Source organism: Elephantulus edwardii, unplaced genomic scaffold, assembly GCF_000299155.1.
Source record: "Elephantulus edwardii isolate Elephantulus edwardi_28Jun2011 unplaced genomic scaffold, EleEdw1.0 scaffold00011, whole genome shotgun sequence".
NCBI classification, from domain to species: domain Eukaryota; kingdom Metazoa; phylum Chordata; class Mammalia; order Macroscelidea; family Macroscelididae; genus Elephantulus; species Elephantulus edwardii.
In genome coordinates, this window is record NW_006399761.1 from 4,592,135 (window position 1) to 4,604,804 (window position 12,670).

At 51.0% G+C, this 12,670-nt stretch overlaps 1 protein-coding gene and 1 pseudogene across 2 annotated transcripts in view; one reads left to right on the top strand and one right to left on the bottom strand.

The window, feature by feature from the left end:
* The window catches only part of TTC7A (tetratricopeptide repeat domain 7A), a 127,277-nt gene that overhangs the window by 38,982 nt on the left and 75,625 nt on the right, over positions 1-12,670 (top strand). For both annotated transcript variants that reach the window (XM_006880897.1, XM_006880896.1), the window contains exon 6: positions 12,222-12,300. Coding sequence is in view for 1 of the 2 variants with exons in the window: in XM_006880896.1 (XP_006880958.1) it covers positions 12,222-12,300 (79 nt within the window). In the remaining variant the exon portion in view is untranslated. The remainder of the gene's footprint in view (positions 1-12,221; positions 12,301-12,670) is intronic.
* Positions 10,664-11,342, bottom strand: LOC102855683 (annotated as a pseudogene).

A 12,670-nucleotide genomic window follows, 5' to 3' on the forward strand; every position in this document is an offset into this window, starting at 1 on the left:
TGTGTATAGTGTGTGTGGTGGGACGTGTGTATGGTGGGGTATGGGGACGGTATGTGGTGTCCGTGTGTGAGGTTGGTGTAAGTGGTGTATATGATGAGATGTGGTGTGTTGATGTATGTGTACAGTGTGTGTGGTGGGGATGTATGTGTGTATGGCTGTATACAGTGGGGTATGGGGACACTATGTGGTGTGTCGGTGTATATAGCCTGTATGGTAGGACGTGTGTGTGTGTGTTGCTATGTATGATGGGGTATGGGGATGGTACATGGTGTGTTGTTTTATGTGTATAGTGTGTGTGTCTTGCTGCGTATGGTGGGGGATGGATTTGGTGTGTTTATGAATGGTGTAATGTGATATGTGTGTGTTAGGTTGGTATAAATTTGGCGGGTGTGTGTGTGTGTGGTGCGTATCGTGGTAATGGGTGATTGTTTATGGTGGAATGTGGCTTTCTATGGTTTGTTGGTGTGTGTAGTGTAGGTGTTCATGTATGTGGGGTGTGTTGGTGTATGTATAGTATGTGTATGTGGGGACATTTATGTGCGTGTTGCTGTGTATGATGGGTATGGGGGGGTGTTAGGTTGGTATAAGTGTGATATGTGTGGGAATGTGTGATGTTTGTGTGCTGGGAAGTGGCTGTGATGTATGTGTGGGTGTGTTGATGTCTGTGATATGTGAGATGTGTGTGGCATGTTGAGGTGCGTGGCGTCTCGGCTAATGCGTCCTGTGTGCATGTTGGCGTGTCAGGTGGGACCTTAGCTGCCACCACCTTCAGGAAGTTCAGCATCTTGAGCAGTTTTTCTGCTCCTGTCTCTGTTCTCCCACTTCTTGGAGCACAGATTCTTTTCCTTCTTAAAGTCCTGGCCCTTTTCCCACTTAACCCCACCAAACAAAAGCGGATTGGAAAACGGAACCATTTCTCACAGAATAAACAGGCCAAACATGTTAAGCTCAGAAGCATGAGCAGCAGTGCCCAGCACAGGTGACCGTGACTGAGGCCTCTGACTGGCTTATAGTGGCCACAGCCCCCCCCAGAGGTCACCCGGAATGTGACAGAGTGTTCACTCTGAGGTTCTGGCCCCGGGGCCCACCTGGCCTTTCGACAATTTTTATGCCCTTGCGTCGTGTAAGGAGCTCTAGTGACGCAGTGTGTGTGGTAGATGAAGCTGCCATCTTCCCGTGGGAGGAAGACGGGCAGTCTTTTCCATACAGCCTCAGAAACACGTTGTCGGTTGGCTGCATATCGGAACTGGCTCAACTGCAGTGGAATTCGTTTTGAAATTTTGCTTCATAATTGTAACTAATTGTTGTTTGTTGCTGATTTACTGGGTGCCGGACACCAGCTTATGTAATTCTGTGGTGTTGGGATGAGCGGTACCCCTGTGTTACTGAGGAGCAGAGGGGGGGAAGGAAGTCACGGGCTGCTGGTGGCACCGTCCTGCTCCCGATGCTGCCCTGGGTCTGCCCATCTTATCGCAGGCCCTGCACACCGCCTGCTCACCGTATGCCTCCGTTCATGACCTCTTGTAACTCTATGTCGCTATCTTTAGGTCAAAGTTCGATCTTATGAGAATCCCCAGTCCCTGTCTTGTCATACCTTGCTGCTGGTGGTTAGGAGGTTTTCTTAAAAGTTTCTCAGATTTCTCCGTCTCCTCTCTCTGGATAATTCTTTGCTGTGAGGGTCAACTCGTGCTTCATAGAGTACTAGCAACCTCACCGCTCTCCACCCACTTAATACCGGTAACAGCCTTCACCCCCAGTTGGGACAAACAGAAATGTCAGACAGTTCACTGAGGATGCAAAAATTGCCCCCGCCTCCACCGCGAACAGAGCCTAGTGGAGGTGTGAGGGCAGATTGGGACTGAAGTCCCCAATCCTGGGTCACCTTCTCCAGGTTCACTCAGGAGAGTCTTCCAAATGGCCCCAGAGCCATCTCCCTTTAGCCTTGGTCTTGGCTCTTGCATTTGATGGTGAAAAGGATGTTCCTCAGGTCCATGAAGGGCTGAGGCTAAGAGAATGTCCACCCACCTCCTTCGAGCCTCTAAGCGCCTACTCTGTGCCTGGCCCCACATCTTCACGCTGGATGGGAGCTGTGGCCAGGACAGGTCCCCGCCCTTCAGGAGGCCACATCCATGGGGCAATCAGCATTCTGCAGGCCCAGTGTGCATTCCAGTTCTTGTCAGCAAGGAGAAGTCCATTGGAGTGGGGTACTGCCTGGGGCAGGAATACCCCAAAGGACTTTGAGAAGCTAGGGAGGGCTGGCGACTGAGGAGTTGTTCACACTTCAGAGGAGAGGCTGAGAGTCTAAGGGACAGAAAGGGGGACTCGTTTCCTGATCAGGATCTGAGAACCCACGGTCACGTCCACGTGAGCCTGGGCGGGATGGCCTCCTGAGGCCTCCCAGTGTCTAGAATCTGCACAAATGAGGATTTGTTAGAATTTGGAGGGTGTGGTGTTTGCTTTCATGCAAAGTGAGTCACATCTGCGTGTCCCCCTCACAGCTGCCCTCCTCCCCCGCCCCCTCCTGAGAGCTTGGAGAAGCCTGAACGGGGACCGGGCAGAGCCGGTCAAGCCTGAAACCACTGCCCAGTTGCCCAGTCACTGTGTCTGAGGCAGAGTCATTCTTTCCAGGGCCTTGCCCTGTTGTCCAGCAGTTAATACTTTCCATGGCCTTGCCCTGTTCAGGAAATTGCTGTCCTCATTCTGTGTGCATGAAAGGGTTCCTGACTGACTTGGAAGGACTGGCCAGGGAGGCAAGGGATTGGGGGACACACACACACACACACCACACACCCCCTGCAAAGTGCTGGATCTGGGAGGCCTGTGTGAGTTCACTTCCTCTCGCCGCCACGAGAGGGCAGCCGTGGTCTCTGCTGGAACCTCAGGCCACACCAGCGGGAGGGACTCCTTGCTGCCACGTTCTTAGCTGAAGAGGAGGCTCAGGGAAGGGGGGCTGGCTCTCCTCTGCTTGCAGTAGTCAGCCCCCTCCTCCTGGGTATGAAGGCAGCAGGGACTTGCGAACAGGCACAGTGCAATGCCAGGGAAGCTGGTCATCCCTATGACCATTGCAGACTGTGCCCTCAGCCCTGACCTCATTAGGACTGAATCCCCGGACCTTGCCCAGGAACAGAGCTCTGCTTTTCTCTGAGCTGGTTTTTTCTGCCTAGACCTGATAGGTCCATTTTTCACTCTCTACTCAGAGGTCAGAGTGAGCTTGAGGTGTGGGGGGTCAACCAAGGGGACCATGGGTGTTACAAATGCTCTGTAAACAAGCTTATCTGTCAATTATTACAGCAACATGTGCTTATTGTTCCATAGCCAAATAACAGGGAAGGGAGTACCTATATATCCTAAAATTAAAAAAAAAAAGAAAAAGAAAAGCTTTTTAAAAAAAAAAATTCTATCATGCATATTTTGTTCCATATCATTAATTAGAATATCATCAATGTCTGTTTATCCATTTGTCAGTTGCCCTTTGCTTCACCTACTCCAATAAAGTGTTTATTGTCCCCCTTTTAATTTTCTCCTCTTCCTGTAAAAAGAGCAAAGGTCATGCAGAGATAGCCATATTTGACCTTTACCAACTCCACAAAGGGGAACTGTCTCCATGAACAACATTAACAACACAAAACCAATTCCCATGAGGTCAGACATGTCTTCCATATTCCCACACCTCTTTCTACTTACCCCAACACCGATCTGACTGCTCTGATAGGTCCAGAATGTATTGTGATAGCTCACAGACCACACAGAACCATATTAAGGAAGTAGAAATGGCTGTAATTAGTAGCAAAATACAGTCACTCAGTCAGGACAGTGACTGACGTGTGCTCACAGACGCGGCTTTAGGCCAGTCCTGCCAGTTATGGCTCTGCCCCCATCCTTAGTCCTCCAGCAAACATGAGCAGTCTCTTAGCCTCTGGTTCCCTACAGGGTAGCAGTCCATCGCCCTCCAGGTCTCTGGTTCTCTGCTTCAGCTGCGGCTGTCCAAGTGTCTGTGCCTCTGAAGGGCGTGCACTGTATGTCTCCTGCTGCTTTGCTGGTGATGAGTCTCCAGTTCTGCTGCTGGCTTCTGCCCTGTTTAATGATGAGACAAGCCGGTCGGTCACCTCATGAACAGGCTAACACAGGCTAACACACCCTATTTGCATACACCTGCCCATCCACATGGCAAAGTCAGTCAGTGGCTAGGGAAGCCGTTTTGAACAATAAACCCTTTTAATACCCCGACTCCAGGTGGCCATACGAGATTGATGCTCTCCATTATGTAAACATTCTCTAGTTTTTCCTTTTTAAAGAATTTTTTTGGGTGGAGCATAATTCGTTTTCCACACAACGAGCCATTCATCCACATTTTGATTCCTGACGTTGATGGCAAGTCTCTCAACATGATGGCACTCTTCTCATTCCCTCCCTGTATATACCATTTCCATTGGTCCTGCCATGCCTTTGAATGTTCTCTCTAGGCAAATGCTGTCCTTTCAGTCTCATGTAGTTGATTGTTTTAAGGGTTGTTTGGCTTAGAGGGCTTTTATTTGGTTAATAGCTGTGTTTGATTCTAGGCTTGAAGGATGTTTAAAGGGGAGAGTATGTGTTTTCTAAGGGAGTTCCCCTGCTCCAATATGAGACTACCTGTTAGTATCTGACATCTCCATGTCTGTTTAGGTGTCAGTCAGCAACAAAATCGTTGTTGTTGTTGTTGTTGTTATGTGCCATCGAGTCACTTGCGACTCATAGTGACCCTGTGTACAAGAGCCCTAAATGCCATTCTATCCTGTGTCAACCTAGCCATCTCAAATCTATGTAGTTTTTCATTATTCTCAACTAGTCCAAATTAAGCTAAACCAAAGCAGCATTTATTGCAAGCTTCTTAGGTACAGCTGAAAAAATTGAGACAGGTTGCATTGGGAAAATCTGCTGTAAGGGGCTGGTTTTCTTCTACATCAGCAGCCCCTGGATACTGTCCAAAGTGTTAAAGAGCAAGGATGTTAGTTTAAAGACTAAGGTGTGCCTGTTTCAAGCCATGGTCTCTTTCGCTTGCTTCCCATTTACCTAAAAGTTGGACAGTGCATAAGAATGAGAGAAGAATCGATGCCTTTGAATTATGGTATTGGTGACGAGTTCTGAGTATCCCATGAACTGCCAACCTCCCCCCCAAACCCAAATCTGTCTTGAGGGAAGTGTGACAACCGTTGTACTCTTTAGAGGCAAGGATGGTGACATGTTTCACATACTTTGGGCATGTTGTCAGGAGGACAAAGTCGTGCTGGGGAAGGTGGAGGGTCAGAGAAGGGGGTAGGCGCTCAACGAGATGGATCGACAGGTTGACTATAACAATGGACGGAAGGATGCCAGAGAGGGTGAGGTTAGAGCAGGACAGGGCAGGGTTCAGGTCTGTTGTTCATAGTGTCGCTGTGAGTCATGGTCAACCTGACGGCACCTAATAACAGCTGTGTTTGGGACACATTGCTGAACACTCTGAGCACGTTAAGTGTGCAGCTCCCTTCATAGGCTGTGAGCCCCTTCGACCCAGGAATGAGATGCTCGTACTCACTCCTTTGGCTTCTCAGTTCATTCCAGTAATATTTGTTGGCGGACTGTTGTGCTTGGGCTGATAAACAAGCACGCTCAGCATTATATAAAGTGGACACTTTGCAGAGACTTAGAGACTCGGGCCTTGAGAGTGTTGAGATAACCAGGACAGGACGTGCACCTGGGTCAGGTGGAAGGCCAGGTGTGGTCTCTTGAAGGGCTTTGTGGCTCCAAGTAAGGGAAATGTGAACTCCTTGGAGTTTGCCGTAACCCTGCTCCTCCTCAGAGTTGTTACCACTGCCCCGAAAAGGCGGGCATCCTCTCAGCCTTAGGCTGCGTATTGAAAGCTGGGATCAGTGGACATATCCAGCCTTGGTTCGTTATCTCTGTGCACCAAGTGTTATGCTGGTACCGGAATAATAAAGCCTGCTTCTCTGACCTTCTCAGAGGTGGAAGAGTGAAATGCTTTGAAAAATCCACAGTGCTGCCTCCTGGTGGTGGGACCAAAGGCACACCCCACACACCCCCATACACCCCACCCCGGCGCCCATGCCCTCTCAGCGAGCTATCTCCCCTGCACACACATCCCTTTGTCCCCCTGCCCCTGGCCAGTCGGGGTTTCCTTTAGTTGGGATAATCGGGTTCTTGGCATCTCCCTATGTGGCCTTTTTCTGGCACAAGGTTTGTTTGAGGCCCTGTTTGGATATTGTTAAAAGTGGGCAAATCTTGCACAGAAAGGTCAGCTTGTGAGACAAGGAACAAAGAGCTCTTTGAAGCTGGCCTCCGCCGGGGCTGCCAGGAAGGCCTGGGAAAAGCCCCGGCTTTACCTGGCGCGGGCAGCTTTGCCTGGCACGGCAGCCCTCCTCCCGGAACAGGATCGCCCAGACTGCCGGCCATCTGGGGAGCCCCGGAGGAGCCCCATCTGGTCCCTCACCTCCCAGATGGTTAAGCCAAGGCAGCACGATGTTGGAACGTTAAGTGTTTTCTGTAGATCCGAAGCCCTGCTGCCTCTTGAACCCCTGGAACCCTGGGGCTGGGTTTTCCCTTCAAACTTTTACTGACCTTTCTCAGTAAAAACCAGAGACTTAACCCAGAACAGCCCTGAGGGTGGTTATGTGTTTTGCTGAAGGATTTCCCGATTTCTTTCAAGACCACTATCCTGTATAGATTTGGAAGTGAAAATATACTTGACTTTGGGAGCGGGGATCTTGTTGAAATGCCATGATGATTCTGTAATTACGTGTATTTGGAAGGGGGGGCGGTGTCCAAAGGTCTCACACACCCCTCTCCCCCACAGGGAGACGTGTTGCTCTGGGCTGACTCTGACTCATGTGTTAGAGAGTAGATCTCTGCCCTGTATGGGGATGTTTGCCAAGACGGTCTGCACAGCTGCCGAGTTCCTACAGAACTGACTCCTAGTTGATCCTCCAGATTTTCAGAGGCTGGAACTGCCCATCTTTCTCCCATGGAGTAGCTGGTGGATTCGAACCTCTTCCCTTTGGGTTGCAGCATTGTTCCCTACCCACTAGACCACCAGTGCTCCCTGGTTAGGAGCTGCGAGGAAACAGCTTACACCTTCCAAGTCCCTTGACCCCAACCCAAGTGAGTGCTCTACTAGTGTTGATCATACAGAAAAAACTGCAGAGTGTGTGTGGTACCCCCCCCCCCCCACAGATATATGTGGCTTCTCAGTGGGCTGGGAGTTCAGCAGCGATGTAGTTTGATGTCATCACCTCATTTTATAGGCTGATGTGATCAGTCAGTGGGTTAAAAGGGGATTACTGTGGGATGCAAGATTGATAAGTCAATTTCAGTCAATGTCAGTTTCCCTAAAGTGTTGCCTCCATCACCTTTTATCTTACAAGCAGAGAGGGGGAGGCCTGACAAGCACCAAGAAGAGCAGACAGTAGTAGACTTTGACCTTGGGACCCTGTGCTGAGAAACCCCTTCAGTCAGGGAAGGGTTGCTCTGAGACACTTGGGATCCTCCAGCACAGGGCCCGACGGAGACAGGACCTTCTCCTGGAGCTAGTGCCGTCGTGAGAGGACGTGGTTCTGTTGGCCTCAGCTGTCCACTGGCGGCAGCTCTGCTGTAGCAGCACTGGTGACTAGTGACCTTGCCCTTCACCGGAGGAGGCGGTGGCGGGCGTCCAGGGATGACAGAGGAAGGATAGCCCTTGTGCCCCAGCAGGAGGAAGGGCCTGGCTCACTTCTTGGCTGCAGCCCTCAGGTAACAGCCTTGGCCAGGCTTGCCAGGGAGGTGGCTGGCAGGTGGCCTGAAGAGTGGAAAATCACCCACTGGCCGCCTCTGGGCACAGAGCCACGGGGCCCAGGGCAGCCCCAGCATCCAGCCCAGCATCCACCCACACAGCAAGGTCCCCGAGCCAGCCACTTTGTCCCTTTTCTGGAATGGTCATACGCTCTGAGTACTTGAAAAGCCCTTGGATATCTCTGTCTCTCGGGCTCTTCCCTCATCCAAACAGAGCCTGCTATCCATCTCTGAGCTGATTTCTGAGGCCCTGTGATACACGCCCCTCTGGCAGCCGAATCCTCCCTCACAGGCTCATTTGTGGGGGCTCCCAGGCCCACCCCAGGATTCTGGTTTCCTAACCTGGCCTCATCTCCCAGGAGCCCTGTTCCTAGTTCCTGGAGGCCGAGTGGTGGGAGGAGGAAGATGGGTAGAAAGCTAGAAGATCGCCCAGGCTCTTATCTGTGGACGCTTCTGTTCTTGAGCTTCTGTGCAGAACGTGATGATAATTTAAAACATAATCTTTAATACATAAATGATACGGGAAGGTTTCAATGTGCCAGGAACTTCATGTGTTCATACTCCAGCCCTCACTGTAAGGCCATTAGCAGCGTCCTGCCCCTGCCCCCAGCCCCATGGAATCATCTTCAAATTGTACTAAAACATATAGGTAAGACATTGGACATTTCTGACATTTTCACATGTATGGTTCAGTGACCTCTTCCTTTGTTGTTATGTGCCATCAAGTTGGAGTGGACTCCCGGCTGTCCCTCCACTGGGTTTCCAGAAGCTGTCACTTGCGTGGGAGGAGATTGCCCGTTCTTCTCCCACAAAGCAGCTGGTGGAGTTGAACCTCCATTCGAGACGAATAAACTTGGGTTGGGAGAGGCGACCTCACTTTCCCAAAATTACAGTTTCAAGATCACACTGTAGAGCGGGGCTCCTGGGTCAAAGCAGAGCTGCTGAAACCCGACTTAGGCTAGGTGCTGAGGAAGTACTGGCAGTAATCTACGGCCGCGGCTCTCAAACTTGAGTGACCTTAAGAATCCTGGTGCTTTAAGGGCTGGTAGCTGTGTCCACACCCGGGTTTCTGATTCAGTCAGTGCAAATCAGAGTGGAATTCAGGAATCTGCAGCTCTAATAGGCCCTCGGCAATGCAGGCCCGGGAGTCATTTTGAGGTCCACCAGTCTAGACCATTAGGAACCTCTAGTGGTCAAGTGTTAAGAAGTTGCACTGCACATGGTTGGATCCACCATCAGCTCCTCAGCAGAAAGATGAACAGTCTCCTCCCTGGAGGGTCAACTGTGGGGCGGTTCTGACTCAGCAACACACAACAGTCCACGTCATTGCCTCTCAGCATGTGAGACAGCGCGCGCTAGGGAGACACAACAGAGTTTCAAGTGACACACAGCCTTGTAGGGGACAAAACACTTTCATCGGTTAGGACACAGCTAGCCCAGCAGACTTCTGTAGTGGCCCTCACGATCCCCCGGCTTACAGTTGTCTGGTGTTGCTGTGGTAGAAATGCTGTATGTAGATACCTTTTTTGTTTGTTTTCTTTAAATTTATTTTAGTGAGCGTTTACAGAGATTTTGGATTTCCATTCATTAATTGTTGTGTTTTTTCTCCCTGCTCACCCACCCCTCCCCCCCAGTTCGCTCTTCTCTTTGAAAAATAAAAATTCTTTGATTGATATACAATCCCCCCACCCCTCAAGTCCACTCCACTATGCAACCTTCATTCTGGACTCTTGTCATGACCATACTACCATGTGGATACTTTTCACAGACAAGTGTGTTTGCTCACAGTTTAGGGCACTATTGCTGTTAAGGGCCTTCACCTTGACTCCAGTTCATAGCAGCAGCTCTGTGAGCAGCAGGGCTAAGCCATCCCCAGTGCCGCAGCGTGCTCACATGTCCGCCTTGCTCCAGCCCCTCCCTGCAGTCCCTGTGTCCGTCCATCCTGTTGAGGATCTTCCTCTGGAGAGGCTTCTCTTTCTCTGACCCCCCATCATTCCAAGCCTGATGTACCTTTCCGAGAACTGACCCGTCCTGACAGCATAACCCAAGTGTGTGAGACAGTTTCCCATCCCTGCCCCTGGGGGGCACACTGGTGGTCCTCGCTGCAGGACACACTTGTTCGTCCTTTTGGCTGTTCATGGGGTGTCCAGGCCTCTTCTCCAGCGCCACGTCTTCTCCAGCGCCACAACTTAAAAGGCATTGACTCTTGTCGTCCATAGTCGTTCTCCAGCTCTCAGGTGCACATGGAAGTTAGGAGACTGGAAGTCCAAATTCAGGGTTCCTGCTCTAGAGGAGGAACCTCAGACGGTCCAGTGGGTAGGGAGTTGCACTGCCGACTTGAAGACAGGTGGCTCGAAACCCTCACTGTTTGTTGGGAGAAAAATGGGCATTCTCCTCGTGTGTGATTTACAGCCTAGGAAACCCCACTGGAGGATCTGCCGTGAGTGAGTTCTGACTCAACAGCAGTTAGGGAGGGAGTCAGGGAAGAAAAAGGATTTGAAACAGACTCAAGTGTAAAAAACAAACACAACCACCAACCAAACCCCACCCCCTCCCAAAAGTGATAGCACCTCAGGTTCTCAGGCCGCCATGTCTAACTTCTTGTTCAAAAGACCCAGTTTTGTGGTAAACTACTCGCAGGTTTTTTACGTGCTTTGCATAGAGGGGACCATTTTTGGGTTTGGGTTTTTTCCTTTTAATTTTGTGTTCCCACCCAATACGCATAGTGGGGTTTTGTGGTTTTTTTTTTGTTTGTTTGTTTGTTTTTTTTAGTGAGCATTTATTTGCACAATTACAACATGCGGACACACCCAGGAAGGAGGGACACCTGGGGTGACCAGGCCTCCTGTGATGGCGGCTGGGGCCACTAGTCCTCCCCGGAGGAATCTCTCTCAAGCGTGTAGACCATGAAGCAGGCGTCGGGTCTCTTGGGGACAAGGGGATGCCCTGGTCTCACAATCTCAAAGCCCAGAAAGCTGAAGGTCCGGAGCAAGGCGGCTCTGTCATCTCGGTTTTTATGGAAGCAGATGAAGACGTGGTCCACGCGGAGCTGCTCCTAGGCAAACTCAAGGAGAACTGCGAGACTGTCTTTGCTCCCGTCCGGCAGGGCACCACCTGGGAGGTCGACGTAGAGGCTGCTGCTGCGAGCACAGCCCTCCAGGTGATGTTTGGCATCTGTGAGCCTGGACTGGACATTAAAAATTCTCGTCTTGTCGTTAGACGCTAGTTCGTCTGTTAAATTCAGCCGATTATCAGAGTAAAATAAATTAGCTGAAAGATTGTGATCCCTCTGACTATTCCCTCGCCCACCTGGGATCTTCAGGGGTGGGTGAAGGGCATCAGGAGCACCACTGAGGACCTGGACCCAGGTTACTACAGCAATTGGAAGAGACCCTGGAACTCTCGCTGCTGTGGCCGCCGCGGCTGTGTAAGCTGAGGAGCGGCATGGTGCGGCTGGCGAGCACGGTGGCCCTGCGGTTATCCCCTTCTTTCTCTCTGGCGAAACAGGGACTGTTCAGGATCCGCTGCAGGGAGGATTTCACCATCCGGCCGCTCGGGTCCGAAACCAGCAAAACCTCCGCTGCGCCTTCTCCGTGCCGCCGCCGCTGCTCGCCTTTCGCAACACATAGTGGTTTTTGTATGACCATTCCCATACATTGTATCTTATAAAATTAATCATCATTCCTCTATGCCCACTATTACCCCAACTTTTCAGGTCCCCCCTGAATCTTACGTCCTTTACCTCCTCCCTCTGCCCCTCAAACTCTGCAGACCTGAGATTTCCCTCCCCCTTCCCCCCTCACCCGCAGACCCCCCTCCCCTTCCGTCTTTGGACATTTATACACATCTTCCTAGTTATCCTTCTGTTTTTACAGTGATGGTCTTACGCAGTATTTGTCCTTATGAGACTGAGTTAGTTCACTCAGCACAGTGCTCTCTACCTCATCCATATTAGAGAATATTTGTCAACATTTTTGCTCCTGAGTGCTGTGTAGTATTCCATCGTGGGAATGTACCAGTTTCTCAGTCTCATCTTTTGTTGACTTTCCTGGATCTGATCATTGATTTCACAGTCTACAAGCATCTCTGTGTTACGTCCGTGCCCTTTCATCTCTGTTGTTGTTGTCAAGTAAAACTCGAGCAGACACCCTCCCTCCATGTGCCCACAGGCCTGATGAGGATGTATTTTTGGGAACGAGACTGGTCATGGGGAAGCTCTGGTGGTGGTGTGGTCCTTGGGAATTGTGCTGCCAGCCCAGAGGCCACCAACTCTCAATGCGTTAGAATCCGTCTGTAGCTACAAGGGAGGAGGATGACGCGTTGTCTCCTCTCATGAGAGTCCCAGCCTTTGAAACACTGAAGCATCAGCTGCGAGTGGCTTTTGAGGCTGGTGGTGACCCTGCTTCTGCTGTCCCCCCCACCAGGAACATCGTGAAAGGCATGCGGGAGCTCCGGGAGGTGCTGCGGACGGTGGAGACCAAAGCGACACAGAACTTCAAAGTGGTAACGTGGCGGTGGCCCTGGGGCTGGCTCTTCCAGGGCGGGGGCCTCACCTGGTCTCCCATTCCTCCTCTGTGGGTGACACTGTTAACAATCTCAGCATGCTTTCCGCTCTGTGGTTTTTTAATCACAGCGTGACAGCGCCGTCCCCTAGCCTAGTAAGAGTTCTACCTTAAGTCTGTCCCTTCCCCGAGCAAAACCTCCCCCTCAGTCTTTGGGATGTTTGTGATTTCAAGAAGGAACCTTGGCTCTACTCTGCTGTCCTTGACTCAGGCCCTACGGCCGCTCCAAAACCAGAGCCACAGCTACCTTTCACGCTGGGGTTTCAGTCAGGTGTCGACGAGGCATCTGGCCTGCAGCTTGTCCTTTAATC